Below are 17,832 nucleotides of genomic sequence, written 5' to 3' on the forward strand. Positions count from 1 at the left end.
GGATCTAAAACCCGAAGCATCAGTCTGCTCCACACACCGTCTCATCTCCCTTTAAGGATGGGGGGGGGGTGCAGACCCAGGCCAAGGAGGAGGGGGCAAAAGAATGAGCAGCAGCAAGAAAGGCCTGCTCAGAGCCTCTTGCCAACAGATTCTGCAGCCCCTGTGAGCTCCTTACAGCCTGCCTCTCCCCTCAATGCAAAAAAGACCCCACCACCACCACCACCACCACCTACCTTGGTAGTCTCCTGGCTCACGAAACTGTGGGTCTCCTTGAGGCGGGAGATGGAGCTGTGGCTGAGCCCCCCCACCACGGCCATCAGGGTGTTGAAATTCTGTAGCTGGAGGAGCCTCTGAGAGCAGAAGGAGAGGAGAAGTTGCGGGGGGTGCCAATGAAGGGCAAGGCAGGAGAAGAAGAAGAAGAAATAGCCAGAAGAAGGGGAGGGAGGAGCAGAGTCAGCCCTCACCTCACAGTTTCAGTGGATGCAATTTGAAGAAAGACTTAACATTTCTTATCAAGGTTCTTCTTCTTAGCAGCTTCCGTTTCTTTTTTTAAAAAAAGAACAAAGCAGGAGCTGCAACACAATGTTGCAGCTTGAAGGAACTCCCTCGTCCGGCTTCCAGCCACTCCATTCCACCCACCCAGGTTTTCATTCCAGCTTCAAGCCAGCCAACATTCCGCCCCCACTGAGCATGTTCATCTTCATCATTGAACTATTGGGGTTTTTTTGGGGGGAGGTCCCCCTAATTCCTTTGTGCATGTGCTTCTGCCTTCTGCAGAACTGCCCCCCCCCCGAGCCTGCTGACCCCTCCCTCATGGCATGGGGGGCACTGCTGTTTTTTGGGCCACATGTTACTTGGGAGAATAGGCATTGCTATTAGGAAGGATAAAATAAAACAGGTGAACAAGAAAAACACACATAGCCCAGAGAGGCGGATTCCCCTTTGAACAGGAGTAGTTGGAGCGGTCACAGTGGGGGGAATTTGGGGGGAGGTTCCCAGGAAAGGTGGGGAGAGCAGGACTCCCTGTCAGTTAGAGCAATTCAGGTATTTTAGCTGGGGCGTGCCTCATTTTTATTTAATCATCACAATTTTATTTTATTCTATTTTTACTATTGGAAGAAACAGCCCTTGGAGGATGGGGCAGGGGGGTGAGCAATGTTTTAAAATAACATCCCCCATGCCAAAATTTGGATTTCAAACAGCCCCCACCCCTATTGTTACCTCTGATTTTAAAAAGGGGAAATGAAAGATATGCAGCTCATACCTTCAGGCATTCAGAATTGTGAAAAGTAACCCTTTCAATCATCATCATCACCATCATTATAATAATAATTTGCATTTATATCCCAACCTTTCCTCCAAGGAACTCACGCTGGTCTACATAGTGCTCCTCCTCCTCGTCCTCCTCATTTAACCCCCCCACAACAACCCTGCGAGGTGGGTTGGGCTGAGAGGCAGAGACTGGCCCAAGTGGAGAATTTGAACCCTGGTCTCCCAGGTCCCCCAGCCTGACACTAACCACTACACCCTGCTGCCTCTCTTCTGGAGTGGGAAGTCCCTGCTTCACCCCTACCTGAGGAACCTGATTTCCCAGCGTCCTAAGACGTGCAGGAAGTCTCCCCCTCCCTGCCTTCCCTAATCTCCTTGGGCCCTGCACTGCTGCCCAGACTCCCCAAATCAGGGGGAGACCATGCGCAAAGTGCAGTAGCCCAAGGGCCGCTTGAGGGGAGCCCCAGGCCCCCTGGCTGCTCTTTGATGCCGGCTATAATCTGGAGCAGGCGGTTTTGTGCTGCTCCTGGATCACCTCCCGCCCCCTTCTCAATCTCTGAATGTATAAATAGATGCTTATAGAGTCTCCCGTGTGCTCGCTTTCTCTCTCTCTCTCTCCTCTTCAAAGAAAAACGACCTAGAAAAAAGGTTGCTCTGAACTTCACACTGTCCAGCAGGGAGAGGCAAAGGGCCAGCAGGTTTGATTAATTTAGCTGCCATCCCCACTAATTGAGGCTCAGGGCTCCAGGCGCTCACGCTTAGAAACCTTTGGGGAGGTTGCCGGGAGGCAAGGGGGCTGACAGGAGCAGGAAAAACAGGGCCAGACCTGAATCACAGAACTGTAGAGCTGCAGAGTCCAGTCCAACCCCTCGCAATGGAGGAATCACAGCTGGGCTGGTGCTTGTTTGCCTCGCATTTGGAATTGGAAGAAACTTGGGTGGGAAATGCAACAGCTCCAGTTTGCTGTATAAAAATCAAGGCGTCCGTCCCAATCTGGACTTGTCTGCAAAGTTCACAGTTCGGGACCCGAAGGCTTTAGGAGTTGGGGTTATAAAATACAGGATCCAGGCTCTAGGTAAAGGCAAAGGGACACTGACCATTAGGTCCAGTCGCAGACAACTCTGGCCGAGGGAGCCGGCATACAGTTTCCGGGTCATGTGGCCAGCATGACAAAGCCGCTTCTGGCGAACCAGAGCAGTGCACGGAAACGCCGTTTACCTTCCCGCTGTAGTGGTACCTATTTATCTACTTGCACTTTGACGTGCTTTCGAACTGCTATGATGGCAGGAGCAGGGACCGAGCAACGGGAGCTTACCCCGTCGCAGGGATCCGAACCACCGACCTTCTGATCAGCAAGCCCTAGGGCTCTGTGGTTTAACCCACAGCGCCATGGATCCGGGCTCTAGAACCTCTTAAATAGGATGCTCAGTGATGGCGCAACACCTCAAGGACTGCCACCCCCCATATAAGCCGACCTGGACCCTGAGATCGTCCTCTGAAGCCCTTCTTTGTGTGCTTCCTCCATGTAAGGTCCAGAGGGTGGCAACACGAGAATGGCAGCCGGCTACGTTCAGGGGTTTGTTGGTTTCTTTCTTTGTTTGTTTGTTTTGTTTGATTTGAGAGGCTCTCAAGAGGGTTGCAGAAGGCGAGGAAGTTCCGAGCGCCACCCTTTCTCACCTGGGCCACCATGACGAAGCGAGTGATGACCTGGGCTCGTTGCTGGGCGGTGGGCTTGCTGAGCACCATGAGTTGCACCCACTGGGAGACGCTGTTGAAGAGGGTGATGAAGCGCTCCAGGATGGGGTTGTCCACCGTGCAGCCATGCATGACGAAACTGTGGTAGTCTTGGAACTGGGGGGGGGTGTGAGAGAGGGGGGAAGCAGATCAGCTGAGGCTGAGGGAGGCCAGCCATTTGAATTGTCCCCAGATAGGGCCCAGAAAACAGCACATCTGCTTTAAAAACACCAGCACGAACCCAGTGCGGCAACTAAGATTTTGTACCTGAGCCTGCATATTTCCTCCTCCCTCCCCAATCCATTTTCCTTTCATGTCATCTCTCTCTCTCTCTTTTTTAGGGACTCTCTTGTTTATACTGATTTGTAAGCTGCCCTAACGGGGTTTTATTTTCTTAACAGCACAATAAAAAATATTTTCATTTAAATAATAAACACACGGTGATGCCTGAAATGATGGCACTTAAGAGAATAAGGCTCTCAGTGGCTACTAGCCCTAATGGCCGTGTTCCACCTCCACTCCTGGAGGCAGGAAGCTTCTGTGGAGAGTTGCTGCTGTTGACTCTCAGGTCCTTCTCTAGGGCATTTGGTTGGCCATTCTGGAAAAAAAGGGGCTGATCCTGCTCCCAGGGTCTTATGGGTGTTGGGTAAGGACACTCCTGGCTCTGTGGAAAAGCCAAGCCTGGTCTCAGAGACCTGGATGGTCGTTCCAGGGAAAGGGAGGTGGGTTGAGAAGCAGCAGACCCCCAGGAGGCCTAGGTGGTCACCAACAAAAGAAGATGAGACAGATTCATGGAGGAGAGGGCTATGGAAGGCTACTTGCCAGAAAGGCTATGCTCTGCCGCCATGGTCAGAGGCGGCAATGCTTGCGGATGCCAGTTGCTGGAAACCACATAAGGAGAAAGGGCCCTTGTGCTCAAATCCTGCATGCAGGTTTCCTACGGGCACCCGGCTGGCCATCATGAGAACAAGATGCTTGCCTGGGTGGCCTGATCCAGCAGGCTCGTCCTATGTAAAACTGCAAAAATTGGGGTGCTGCTTTAATTGGTCCGTGGTGCGTGTCCAGCAAAAGTGCTGCATCAGTTGTTGGATTGCTGCCTGTGATGTTTTAAAGATTTTAAAGAATTCAAGGAGGGCTTCTTTTGAGCCGGAACTCACTGGGACTCAGTTCTGGCACCTCTCAAATGGGCGCCACTGCCATTCTCAGAGGTGGTTGCAGCGAGTTCTGGCACCTCTTTTTCTAGAAAAATAGCACTGGGTTTGGGTTGTTTTGAGAGTGTTCATATTGTGTTTGGTGATATTTGTGTGCCACTCTCTCTCCTAAAAAGCAGGACATGCATCATTTAAACACCTGTGGCCCCACCCAGCAACACCCAGATGCCGGGGGTGGGTGGGCTCAGCCACCGCCACCATCATGGATCTCACCAGGATCTTGCTGAAGGAGTGGTACTCCAGGTGGGTGAGGTGTTCGGCCAGCTCCCCCGACTCCAAGTGGTCGAAGAGAAGGGATGTCTTGCGCTTCTTTTGGGCCACCGGCTGGCGCTGTGTGACTTGCCTCTTCCACTTGTAGGTGGGGCTGGAAGGGGGACGCAAGAGTTCAGCCTCTACCTGGGATGTGCAAAAGCAGAGGTGGGGACCAGCTGGCTCCTAAAGGGTACTAAGGACCCGCTTGACAGCCTGGCCCCCAATCCCTGGCGCTCGGGGAGCTGCATGCCGTTGCCAAGTTTTTCAGATCTCAGCCTTAAAGTCCCACTGTGAGACCGGTCCTGCAGGCTGCAGAAAGTTCATACACAACAGAGCCAAATGCAAGGCAAGGTTTTCCTCGGCTTCCATGAATTCCATCCCAAACCCCACAGAGGGAGCCACCACCAAGGAGGCCCTGCACTTACTCCCAGCTTGCTGAGCTCAGGGTTCTGGGGCAGAACTCGGTGGATGCCACGCACCAGGAATGCAAGGCTCACAGCCTGAGGTTCGCAAACCGGAATCAGATGCAACCACGCCACCACCTGGCAGAACTTAACCCAGGGGGGACTGTTGTGGGGGCCCCCACGCTGTTTACCTACACGCTCTCTATGTCAATGAGGCTGCTGTGACGTTGGTTCCCTTCCCGGCCCAGAAGCTCCTTCAGTTCCTTGATCTGCTCGGCCAGCTCTGGGTTTAGGTCGAATTCCGCTGGGAACGCCGAGATCCAGTACCTGCCGGAACCAGGAATGACATGGTCAGTGGCAAAGTCAGAAAGGGGCAGCAGATTGTCTCCAAGCAAGGAGGGCGGAAGAGGGCAGAAGAAAATTCTGTGTCCAGGGCAGCTGTCTATCAGCTCCATCTGGTACGCAGGCTGAGACCCTACCTGCCCGCAGACTGTCTTGCCAGAGTGGTGCATGCTCTGGTTATTTCCCGCTTGGACTACTCCAATGCGCTTTACGTGGGGCTACCTTTGAAGGTGACCCGGAAACTGCAAGGCGGCTAGACTGGTGACTGGTAGCGGCTGCCGAGAAGCCAAGCTACAGGGAACCAGGCAGAGGGCCTTCTTGGTAGTGGCACCCGCCCTGTGGAACGCCCTTTCACCAGATGTCAAAGAGATAAACAACTACCAGACTTTTAGGAGACATCTGAAGGCAGCCCTGTTTGGGGAAGCTTTTAATGTTCAATAGATTATTGTATTTTAATGTCTGTTGGAAGCCGCCCAGAGTGGCTGGGGAAACAAAGCCAGATGGGTGGGGTATAAATAAATCATCATCATCATTTATTATTATTATTATTATTATTATTATTATTATTATTATTATTATTATTATTTGCAGCCAGCTCTCCACCACTCTGCCCCACACCCAGGCAGCCCCCAAAGTCCAAAAGGGCTGCAGGGTCACATGATTTTCACTGTGAACACCTGGCTTTGGGATGGCCCCAGAGTGGCTAGGGAAACCCAGCCAGATGGGCAGGGTATAAATAATAATAAGTTGTTGTTGTTGTTGTTGTTGTTAAACCCACAGAACATCCATATGCGAACCACACCAGTAATGATAGGTTTTATTCATAAGGGAATGGAAAAGAAGAAGTAAATGTCAAAGTAAGTTTGTTGGCTAGTGCACTGTTTGGGTGCAATGTCATTTGCAGTGTGAACGGTTATTTTCTCAGTCACGCTTCAACTGTGAGGAACTTTCAAAACAGGAAGTCTCCTGCCTGACGTCTAAACTAAGAATCCCACCTGCCCTCCCTGCTGGGTCCCAGGCCCACCAACGGCTTCCTAAACTGGAAAACCCCAAATGTTACTTCCCCAACCTCCCACTCCCCAAACTGTCCAGTCTATCCCCTCATTTTCTTTCCATAGCAGCCTTCCCACAAACCACCCCACCCTCCTTGCTCCAGCACCTTACCGGACCAAGTGGCAAGTCTTGACTTGCAGGGAGCTGTTTTCTGACCCGCGAGACTCCTGGTAAGTTCAGGGCAGAGTTAAGGAACAAAAAGGGAAAGAGGGAGGAACTGTGTGTGTGTGTTGTGGGGTATTGGGGGGGGGGTGTTTAAAACTGCAAACTATCCAATAGGTAAAGTATAGGTTTTGTGCAGCAGCTGCATCCAAGCTATTAAAACTATGATCGCAAAAAATAAATAAATTCAATGATGTCCCCCAAGGCCTGCATGAAACTTGTACTTCAAGTGAAGTTTCAGCCTTCATGCATGGAACTCGGTTTTGTCAGCAACCAGGCCTCAGGCTTTATTAAAAAGAGCGTCTCCCATCCTGCCGCGGTTGTAGTTTATAAGTGTGAAGAAGAAAGCACAAAAAATAATAAGAAGTAAAGGATCCAGGACATAAAGAGAACAACTATGCACAAAAGGAAGAAAAGCTAATGCAGGCATCCCCAAACTTCGGCCCTCCAGATGTTTTGGACTACAATTCCAATCTTCCCCGACCACTGGTCCTGTTAGCTAGGGATCATGGGAGTTGTAGGCCAAAACATCTGGTGGGCTGCAGTTTGGGGATGCCTGAGCTAATGCAACAAGGGCCTGGCAATGGGTAACTCTGGAGAGATTTGGGTAAGGTTGTTAAGGGTGCTGGGATTTGTAGTTCTGTGAGAGGAAAACTACAATTCCCAGAATTCTTCACTTGGGATCCAAAGGCGCTTTAGACGTATGGTATGTACACAGTCCCAGTTCCACTGCGGAGAGCGCAACTAACTACTTTTTTCATCCTTGGCAGGGTAGGGGCCAAAAGGCAGGTGCCCACTCACCCCACATTCCCCTTGTCCCCTTCACCACCCAGCTTGAAGACATCGAAAATAACAGCCTGGCTGTTATTTTCCAAGAAGCAGATCTTGGCAGCCTCCAGAGAGGAGGCTCCAAATGCTTATAAATCATTCCTCTTCCACTGTGAGCTGCAAATGGAAGTGACTCTCCAAGCTTCAGGGGGCCGGACACTTTTTCTGGATGGTCATCATCCCACAATGTTGCATCCACAACAGGGCAGCCAGTGGGAAGAGAGGGAGAAAAGGTCCAGTACCCTCAAGCTGCCTGGGTTTGTTTGGTTTTGGCGGTGGGGATTCTGAGTGATCCATATGACTTAAGTCATTTGCTACCCCTGCACTAAGTGTCTTCTGGACATTATGGAACTACAGCACCCATCACTCATCCAGGAAGCAGGACTATGCTGCCTGGAGCAGATGGGAGCTGCAGTTCAAAGCACCTGGCGAGCACCAGGACAGGAAAACCTAGTGCAAGACATTTGTGGAAGGAAGTGATGCTGCTGGCTGGGTGTGGGGATTGTGCCCGGCGGACTAAGGAAGGATATATCTGAAGCAACTTGGCAGCCAGCTCCGAGGAAGGGATGTACCAGGGGTGCATCATGAGAAACATGCGGACCAGCTGGGGGTCTCGGACTTTGCCCTCATCGTCTGCAAAAAGAAAAAGAAATGCAAGTCAGAGCAAGTCCCTCCTGGGAATTTTACAACACCAACATCCTTCATTGGAGGTTTTCAAGCATTGGTCGAATGGCCATCTTTCGGGGATTCTTTAGCTGTGACTGCTGCCTTGCAGTGAGTTGGACAGGATCCCTTCCAATTTGGCGGTTCTATGATTCTATGATCTCTCCCACTCTGCCTCTTGCTCCACAGGGCCACAGCCACAAAGCCCACCCACCCACACTCTTCCCTCCATCACACCCTGCACACTGTAAGCATGGCCAACATGGCGACCTCCAAATCCTTCGGACTTCAACTCCCAGCAGCCCCAACCAGTATGGCTGATGGTCAGCGTTGATGGGAGTTGTAGTTCAAAGTGTAAGAACTTAGGAGGAACCTGCTAGAGCTGGGCATTGGCCCATCTAGTCCAGCTTCCTCATGTCAGAGTGGCCAACCTGGTTCCCATCCCACCCACCCCCGTGGGAAAGCCACAAGCAGGAACTGAGCACAACAGCCACTGGCAAAGGAAATGCCTTTTGGGTTCTTTGTGGGATGTTCCTCTGTCAAATAAGGTTTACCGCACTGCCACTTTAAGGTTTCAGGAGACAAGTAAAAAGGCCTTTGCCTAAATACAGGGGCGCCTTACCCACAGATGCTAGTGGTGTGGGGCGCCGGGGCGCCAGGTTCTGGAGGGCGCTGTGCCAGGCAAGAGTCCGGGGAACACCGAACAAGCGAGTGAGTGAGGGTGAGTGCGCCGCTCCTGCCGAGCGTCGGCTCGTTTTTTTCCCTTTTAGCCTACAGGCACCAAATTCTGTGGGGCGCCAGAAGGCTAAAGGGGAAAAAACTGAGCCGATGTTCAGCGTTCAGAGGTCAACAACTCTGGGGACCTTTCCTTAAAAAGGCCAACAACTTTAGGGTTGTCGTCCCCCTTAAAAAAGGTAAAGTCTGGGAAACAGGGTGGCGTGGGGCACCAGAGGGATCTTTGCACCATGCGCTGGATATGCTTAAGACGGCCTTGCCTAAATATATATTCCCCTGCTCAATTTGAAAGCTTTTGAAAGGTTTTACTGCTGCCCCCTCCACCAAGTAATTTTGTTAATGTGCTGGCCTTTTTAGGGGTGTTTTTTTATCTTTTATTGGTGATGTTCACTGCCTTGGATCCCTTTTGGAACAAAGGCAGCTTCTAATAATGTTTACAGCCATAGATAAACACACACCCTTCAGTTCAGACTGCTCAGGAGCTCAGAGTCAAATAAGGAAGTGGGATCAAAGACCATCCAAAGAGCCCTGGAGCAGCAGCTGCATCAGGTCAAAGGAGGTCGTCTGGTCCAGCATCCTCTTTCCCAGGAAGTAGGAGGGACACGATGAGCACAGCTGCCTTTTCCTGCTCATCCTCTTCTGAGGCTCTGGTGCTGAGGGGCTAGTGCAGCACAACCACATCTTACGCGCATGTAACTTGAGCGATTTCAGCCACATGCGGTTGAGGGCTGGCCGGTTGAAACTACACAAATTAAATGCATGCACACCACAAAGCTTCAAAGCTCCTTTTTGCGCCGAGTTTTCCCAGCGTGGAAAGTGCTTTTCATTTTCCAATACAATTTTTACCGAATTTCCAAATTTTTACAAATTAACTTCAAATCAAATAGTTGCATTGTTTCATGCTTTGACTTCCCACCCTCCGCAGTGTTTTTACTCCTTTATACTGCATTCTCAAATTCTCTTCTATCACCAAAACCCCTGTAATATTTTATCTTTTTTCTGTTGCTGCTCCTATCTCGTATCCTGCCCGCGATTTCATTTGTCTGCAGTGCTTGTCCAAATAGGCCAAAAAAAGGGCCTCCATTCTTCTATAAAAAGCTTGTCATTTAGATCTCTTAATATTGCTGCCAGCTTTGCCATTTATGCATAGTCCGTAACTTTTAAAAGCCATTCCTCTTTTCTCAACTCTGCCTTGCTTACCTGGCAAGGCTCATTCAGCACAGGGACTCTGGTATACTCTCATGAGATCTCACGGGGCCGTCCAAGTTCCCGCGAGATCTCACGGGGCCATCCCCATACTTCTAGAGTCAGTACACCAATGCAATGCAGGACTAGAGCCGGTGCTTTAGAGCATCGCCAGGCCAAGAAAACCACTGCCCCACCTCCTGTGGCCTCAGTCATTTGTCCCTTCCCTGCCTCTCCTCACCAAAGGCCTCAATGCACCCCTGCAGAAGCTCATCCACTGTGCAGCCCTTTTCCAGGTCCAGAGTCTCAGACATTGTGGCTCCCGGATCCCCTTCACTCACGAAAGACGCCACACGGCTACCAGTGGGTCGCTATCCCCAAGGAGCGGGGCAGAAACCTGAAAAGAGAGGATAGAGGTTTCAGACATCTCTGAGGTTACAAAGGAGCACGTGCTCTCCCTCCCTTGGGGCTCGGCCTGGGGGAAGTGGGTGCAGGAGCCCAGAGGGGGTTCCTCCCCAGATTAATAGCATGCCGGGTTACTGGGCCACTATTAGCACATCAACCAAGCGGCTTGAGATCAGCTTGCCCGATGGGCAGCCTGCCAAAGGCTTACAACTGGCCGCAAGGAAGAGGAAGGAGGCTGTGCTCCCAGATCTCCCATAAAGACCCAGCAGACTGGCAGACATGATAGGCAGGGCCTTTCTAGTTCTGGCCCCTTGTATATAGAACCCTCTCCCCCCAAGAAGTGCTAGGTTAGGTTTTGAACAAACCCTTAAAACAGGCATCCCCGAACTGCGGCCCTCCAGATGTTTTAGCCTACAACTCCCATGATCCCTAGCTAACAGGACCAGTGGTCGGGGAAGATGGGAATTGTAGTCCAAAACATCTGGAGGGCCGAAGTTTGGGGGTGCCTGCCTTAAAATGTTACTTTCTTCCAACTGCATTCTATTAAAAGGTGGCGTTTTAAACTGCCTTCGTCTCCAGCTCTTTCGGGCTCTGTTTGTTTGTTTTTGTAACCAAATTGCTTTATTTTTATTTAGATTTTATGGTTTCCATTCTCTTTTGCCACCTGCTTTGAGTACACTTTGCCCTGAAAGGTGGGGTCTCCGTACTTTCAAACTGACCAATGAATCAATAAAATGACAGGCCAGCCGGTGTGATAAGAAGCTGGAGGGCGCAAAAAGAGGCACGTGGTCACCATCGAGGTTTGGTTGTGGGAATGGCAGCCAGCTGGGAATGGCACTTTCTGCCTTTGCTCTGGGATGCCAACATTTCCTTAGCTCCCAACCTACATTGTGTCTTCTAGTCATGGCTTCTCTCTCTCTTTCTCCCCACCACCCAAATGCCGTGAGGACTGTCTGGCTGGATCAGCCGTGCCCACCTACCCCAGCATACTGCCTCCAACAGTGGAAAGCCTATTGCTCCAGAAAGCTCTGCAGGCAACACAGACCCCTCCCCCCCCCGAAGCATTCAAAACAGCCTCCTGAGGACTAGCTGCTTTGGGGACCCCCTCCAGGAAGTGCTCAGCGTCATCTCAGAACAGCAACACGGGAGAGGAAGCAGCGTTTGAGGGCAGGCGAGAGGATGGAGGAAGCCGTTGGGTTGAGTCTCTTCCACCCACAGAAGATTTCAGCAGAATCATACACTACTTTTAAGTGGGGGCTGCTCTTGCTGGGGCAGATTATATAATAATTGTTTCTTTGAAGAAGGGAGCTGGGTGACTTGTCATTCGCTTCATCCTCATCCTTAACGATACAATGAACTCAAATGCTATCTCTGGCATGTTGCAGTGGCTCGCTGCTGAACTTCCCAAGCCTTGGGATACATATTTGGTTCTGCAACAGGGGTGGGGAACTGAGGTGGGGGCTGGGCTCCAGCTTTTCTGGTACTAGAACTCCTATCACCCTATGCTGGCTTCTGGATTAACGATTAAGCAAAATAAGCATGTGCTTAAGGTGGGCACGACAGAGAGTTTCCATTGCTAGACTTGGTACGGACCATACGGTGCAGCTGAACAAAAATAAACATTATTTCTACAAATATAGAAAAATAAACATTATTTTCCATCTTACAGTAGGTTTCATTTCATTTTGAAAAATAAAATATCGTTTGATGGTTTATTCTTGTTTATCATTTGAATCAGATATATATGGGGGCACCAAAATCTTTTAGGGGCTTTAGACAGTGTTTCCCAAACTTGGGTCTCCAGTTGTTTTTGGACTACAATTCCCATCATCCCTGACCACTGGTCCTGCTAGCTAGGGATGGTGGGAGTTGTAGTCCAGAAACAGCTGGAGACCCAAGTTTGGGGAACCCTGAATTAGGGCCTCTAAAGGTCTTAAAATCTGGCCCTGCCAATGGGAGTTGGAGCCTGGAAGCATTTGGAAGACGGCAGGTTTCCAATCCTTGTTCTAGGGAGGATCTCCACTTGACAGACCACAAGCAATAAATTTGGGATTTAAACATTCCCCCTACGATGGCCTTCTTATTGCACATTCATTTGTGCTCGCAATGCTACCAGGCAGTCACATACCATCCCACTTTTGACACTTTGGGAAGCAGGTGGCGCTGTGGTCTAAACCTCTTGGGCTTGCCGATCAGAAGGTCAGCAGTTCGAATCCCCGCAACGGAGTAAGCTCCCGTTGCTTGGTCCCAGCTCCTGCCAACCTAGCAGTTCGAAAGCACACCAGCGCAAGTAGATAAATAAGTACCACTGCGGCAGGAAGATAAACGGTGTTTCTGTGCACTCTGGTTTCCGTCACAGTGTCCTATTGCACCAGAAGCGGTTTAGTCATGCTGGCCACATGACCCAGAAAGCACCGCAATCCCACAGTCGCCTTTGACTGGACTTAACTGTCCAGGGGTCCCTTACCTTTTTTTTTACTTTATACTTTATACTTCTTGCACCTGCAAAGGTTTTGGGGTGGTCACACTCCCTCACTTCCAGGTGGTGCACACCCAAAACCTTCCTGCTGAAAACCCGTAACTTTTTACAACACAAATTGTTCTGCTTTATTTTTCTCCTACTTGTGTTGTGCTACACACACACACACACATCTCCAACTCCAAGAGCAGAGAAAAAGATCCAGCACTCCTGGCTCTGAGCAGGGCCTCTCTGCCTCCTTTTGGACATCTGAACCCAAGCCAAGCAATCTTCAGTCCCCTGGAGAAATGCTGGATCACAATCCCCTCTTGCTGCCGCCTCTCTATTCAGGAGGAAACAGGGCGACACACAGCTGGGGTGGGGGATTCATTTCCTCAGCCCTCCTCTTCCTCCTCCTGCTGCAAATGGGCAGGAGCAGATAAGGACGGGGCCTCCTTGGGGAACGATGGCGTAAAGTCACTACTGCCCCCCCTCCCCAAGCACATTCTCTCGCCTGTCCATCCTGCCACCCTCCTCCTCCTCCTCGTCCCAAGCAAGAGAAAGAAGCAAGGAATGTTGGAAAGGCACACTGGGCTCCAGAGCTTCTGCCAAGGGATGACTCAGGGCTGGCAGCTGATTTTAGACAGGCCCCTCCGCTGCCTGGGAATTCCAACCGGCCTCTCTCAGCGGCTCTTGTCCCTGGAAACGCCAGGCCTAAACAGAGAGTCTGCAGCTCATGGCCGCCCAGAGAAAAGAGCTCAGTTGTAGGCTGCGAAAGTTAAGAACCTAAAAAGAGCCTGATGGATTGGGCCAGGGTCCTATCTAACCCAGTCTCCTGTTTTCACAGTGGACCACCAGATGCCTGTAGGGAGCCCGCAAGCACCAGACCACTCTCCCGCCCTGTGTTTCGCAGCAACTGGCAATCAGAAGCATGGCTGCCTCCAACTGCAGAGGGAGTGCAGAGCCATTGACAGCCTGTCCCTCCATGAATTTGCCCATCACTGCCTCTGGTGGCAGGGAGTTCCATTGTTTAAGAAGCTTCACCTGCCCCAGGCAACAGACCATCACACCAACACATCCAAACACAACGCACTCATCCCTCTCAGTGTGGTGTGGTGGTCAGAGTGTCTGGCTAAGGGCCCGGGAGACCAGGGTTCAAAGCCTCACTCGGCCATGAAATTCACGGGGTGACCTTGGGCCGGTCGCTATCTCCTACCCTAACCTACCTCACAGGGCTGATTATAGAAGGTAAAATGGAGAGAGGGAGAACCAGGAGCATCACCTTGAGTTCCTTAAAGGAAAATAAGGAGAGATGGAAATGTAATGAATAGATAAGCATGGTCAAAACAAGGGGAAAAGAGACTTTTAAGTGTTTAAAACAGAGCTTGGATAGCTCAGCTGGTTAGAGTGTGGTGCTGATAATTAATGCCAAGGTTGCGGGGAGCTGACACAGCTGTACACACACACCCCAATAAAAGAAGTAGGAAACTTCCCTCGCCGTCTTAGCTCAGTTCTGTATCTATACAGACTGGCAGCAGCTTAGACAAGGAGTCTCTCCCAGCCGTGCCTGAAGATGGCGGCACTTGAACCTGGGACCTTCCGCACGCAGAGCAGGTGCTTAACCACTGAGCTACAGCCTGACTTTGGCTGCATTCTGAAAACACATCCTGCTCCCTTTCTCTTGCTAATCTATTGAGCTGTATCACTAAGGCCTTAAGAACACAGGAAGTTGCCCTATACTGAATCAGACCCACCTATCCCTCCAGCTCAGTATTGTCCACACTGGCTGGCAGGAGCTCTCCAAGGTTTCAGGCAAGGGTCTCTCGCGGCCATGCCTGCAGATGCCAGCAGAGACTGAACTCTGGCCGCAGGGATTTGCTGCTTTGAGTACCAGAACTGAAGTGTGCTCACACAAAATGTGCGCTCATTTCCACAAGTGATCTTCATTTCGGCAGGATAATTGAGGGCGGCATCGTTTTACTGTTGCTTTGTTTAAACCACCGGGAGTCAGAAATACTTGCAGATCACAGAGAGCAGGCAATAGATCCAATAGATCTTTCTCCTTCTGACAACCCCTGGTGTAGAGTGTTTGGAAAGGCTGAAAGCCTGTTCAGCCTGGCTAAAAGAAGTTTTTGGGGTGGGCGAGGGGATGCACAGAAGCCCCCTACAAATCCCAGAAGGGCTTTCCTCATCATCACCATGCAGAAGGGGGGCTCCCAACAAAATATTTCTTTTCAAAAAAACCAGTAAAACATCAACCATTAAAAACTTCCCTGAAGAGGGCTGCCTTCAGATGTCTTCTAATAGTCAAATAGTTGTTTATCTGTTTGACATCTGATGGGAGGGTGTTCTATAGGGTGGGTGCCACTGTCAAGAAGGCCCTCTAGATTTCTGTTGAATGTTAGGGGACACTTCTCAGTGGAAAAAAGCAGTTCGGCAGTGGAACTAACAACCTTGGTGCAGAGAGAGGGATGGAAGGCGAGCTCTCCTGAGGATTTCAAGCTGTGTCTGCACAACCACCTGTCAGGGATGCTTAAACTCTAGATTACCTCCATGGACCAGCCAGAGGGCTGGCCTGGATGGCCTTGAAGACCCCATCTCCAAACTCTCTGCTTGGATGATGCTGTGAAACCCAGGTTCAAATCCTCACTCAGCCATGTCCCTCTCTGGGCTAGTCATTCTCTTTTGGCCCAGCCTACCCCGCAGGGTTGTTGTGGGTGGGGAGGAGGCCCCCCAGGCTTGTGAGCTGGAAGGTGTTCAAGCAGAGAGGCGGGCAAGCATCTGCTGCTCCTTCCCCCAGCAGGGAGTTCTCCAGCGCAGCGCCCAGAATCCCGGCGTGGAGTAAGGAATGTCTTTATGTCGTAGAAGGAGATTATTATTAATCTTTTGAGACAGGCCTTTGTGCTCGGAAATGGTGGGTTGGCGTTTTTTGCTGGCGGAGTTATTTTTAGGCAAGTTTTGCTCAAAAGCCAGGCAGGAGCGCCAGGAGCTGAGAGATGGCAGGCCAGGTCGGTTGGCTTCAGGAGAGGCGCCGCTTCAAGAGAGCCACAGCCCTTCAGGCCCCACATCTCAGGGTCTCCCTTCCCCTCCTGGTTCCTGCAAACTGATTTCATTTTCTCTTCCCATCCCGCACCACCCACCCTCCATTCACCGCAGCTCCAACGCATTGCATACCCAAAGGCCTCCTTGCAAAATTGCATGTTGCAAAATGCCATTTCCCAACAGCCGCCCTCGAGAGCAGAGTAAATATATTGACAGCAGATTGTCTGAGTGGCACAAACATTTATCAACACGCGCAGCTGCTGCTGTTGCTGATTTTACACACACACACACACACACACACACAAAAGGCGAACGGGGAGAGATAGAGAGCGCAAGCCCCGGTGCTGCAGAGGGGGGCGCGTACAAAGGCAAGCCCCCTCCCCGCGCTCTGCAATCCAAAGCCTCCGCGCAGGGCGGGGGTGGGAGGTGGGGGTGGAATGCAAGTTTGCCCTCTGCACACAACCTGCGCATCACCTCCCACAGGGCTCCTGCCACCACCGCAAACCCGCACACACAAAGGCACACATAAACACACACGCTGCCTCGGCGCACAGGCGAGGCGCCACCGTTTCGCTGCTGCTTTGCATGCACGGCGGGCGCCCACGGCAGGTGCAGCCCCGCTGCCACGCAAGGGCCACACACCAGGCGACACCCCCCCCCAACTCGTGATGCACCGAGGGGCCACAGCGCCCTTCCCCAAGCTCCGCGCTTTGTCCTAAGCATTGGTGGATCCACATGTCCGGTCTTCTGCCCTCCCCATGGAAGGCTGAAGCGGGATGCGCCTGCGACAGCTGCCCTGCAAGCGCTGGAGAAATGCTGCACGGTGTCGGGGGGCGGGCGCAAAGCTGCACTTTGCATGGCCCTCAAATCGAGCAAAGCCACCCAGGCGGAGGAATGGGCGCTGCGGTGATCTCCCCCTTTCATTTGGACAGCGGGGTGGGGGGGAGGTGACCCCAAACCTCTTCCCTCCTACCCCCCACTTCCATGCGGCAAGGGTGTCAGAGAGGCTTAACTTCTTTTTAAAACCTGCCTACTTGGACACCGCCCCTTCTGGGAAGCGCAGGTGCTGCGGATGGGCTCCCAAGGGAAAGGCACTCTGCACGCAGGCAGAGGTACTCTCTCCGCCTGGGCAGGTGCCTCCTCAGGGCTCTCACAACCCACCCTTCCCAAGAATAGCGCTGGGGCCAAAAGCAATGCCTCCCCCCGCCACCAGCTGGACTTCTGAGGAGACTGGAGAGAGTGGAGGCGCGCACTCGGTACATGCCCAGAGGTGCTCTCTCCGCGGGGCTGCAACGAAGGGTCCGCGCTGACCTCTTGCAGAATGGCCCGGGGAACGACTCCCTCGGCGGGAGCGACTCTAGCGCTCTCCCGGCCAGGCCGGCGGCGGCGGCGGCACTCACCGTGGCTTCGGGGCGGCTCCAGCCCGCAGGCGCTGCGCTCCGACAGCCGCTCAGTCCGGCTGCGGCGGCGCTGCCTTTGCCTTTGCCTCGGCGTACGCAAAACGCAGCCGCGTCTCGCCACCGGAGGGAGGGCGGGGACGGAAGGAGGGAGGGAGGGGAGAGCGAGGCAGCGGGGGGGGAGAGAGGACCAGCCCAGCGCCCTCCCGCCTCGGACGCCCCGCGCCCCGACCTCGGGCTGTCCTCTCGTTTGCCTCTCGGACAGAGAGCGCACGGAGGAAGGTCTGCTCCGACAGAGAAGGAGGAAAGGGGGGGGCGAGGAAGAGGACCCCCCGTAAGCTCCGTGCGCACCCCCGTCCGGTGGTCGTGGCTTCTTGGACCCCGAATCTGCTTCTCACCTGCCCGGCTCAAGTCTGGAACGCAGCAGGCCTTCGTCCCAGGGTGCCTCTGAGAATGAGCAGAGTCTCTTCCCTCTTCGGGATGGCTCGCCTGAGAGAAGGTCAAGGGGCCGCCCTCTTTCAGCGCCAGAACTCACCCCCCCCGCCCCCCAGCCCTCAACCCAAAAATGCCTCGAGAGCAATCGGAAACAACAGGGTGTCCCAGAGCACGTGCAGAGTGTGTTTTCCGAAACACACAGAGGCAAAGTAAGTAAAAACGCCCCAGTGTTTCCGAATCAGTGAAAGGGAAAATGG

At 52.3% G+C, this 17,832-nt stretch overlaps 1 protein-coding gene across 2 annotated transcripts in view; it reads right to left on the minus strand.

Annotated features, from left to right (window-relative positions):
• Positions 1 to 17,625, minus strand: part of RASGRP2 (RAS guanyl releasing protein 2) — a 38,997-nt gene extending 21,372 nt beyond the window's left edge. Inside the window, exons 1-8 of one of the 2 annotated variants that reach the window (XM_035098948.2) lie at positions 17,539 to 17,625; positions 10,080 to 10,235; positions 7,786 to 7,888; positions 6,377 to 6,439; positions 5,066 to 5,197; positions 4,428 to 4,578; positions 2,947 to 3,120; positions 234 to 350 (exon numbers count right to left, since the gene is read on the minus strand). In XM_035098948.2, the coding sequence (XP_034954839.1) occupies positions 234 to 350; positions 2,947 to 3,120; positions 4,428 to 4,578; positions 5,066 to 5,197; positions 6,377 to 6,439; positions 7,786 to 7,888; positions 10,080 to 10,152 (813 nt within the window). In that variant the 5' untranslated portion in view covers positions 10,153 to 10,235; positions 17,539 to 17,625. Of the gene's footprint in view, positions 1 to 233; positions 351 to 2,946; positions 3,121 to 4,427; positions 4,579 to 5,065; positions 5,198 to 6,376; positions 6,440 to 7,785; positions 7,889 to 10,079; positions 10,236 to 17,143; positions 17,237 to 17,538 lie in introns of those variants that run through there. The other variant, XM_035098947.2, reaches the window with a different exon arrangement.
• Positions 17,626 to 17,832: the final 207 nt, after the last annotated feature.

The sequence above is a fragment of the Zootoca vivipara genome, chromosome 17, assembly GCF_963506605.1.
Source record: "Zootoca vivipara chromosome 17, rZooViv1.1, whole genome shotgun sequence".
Classification (NCBI taxonomy): Eukaryota; Metazoa; Chordata; class Lepidosauria; order Squamata; family Lacertidae; genus Zootoca; species Zootoca vivipara.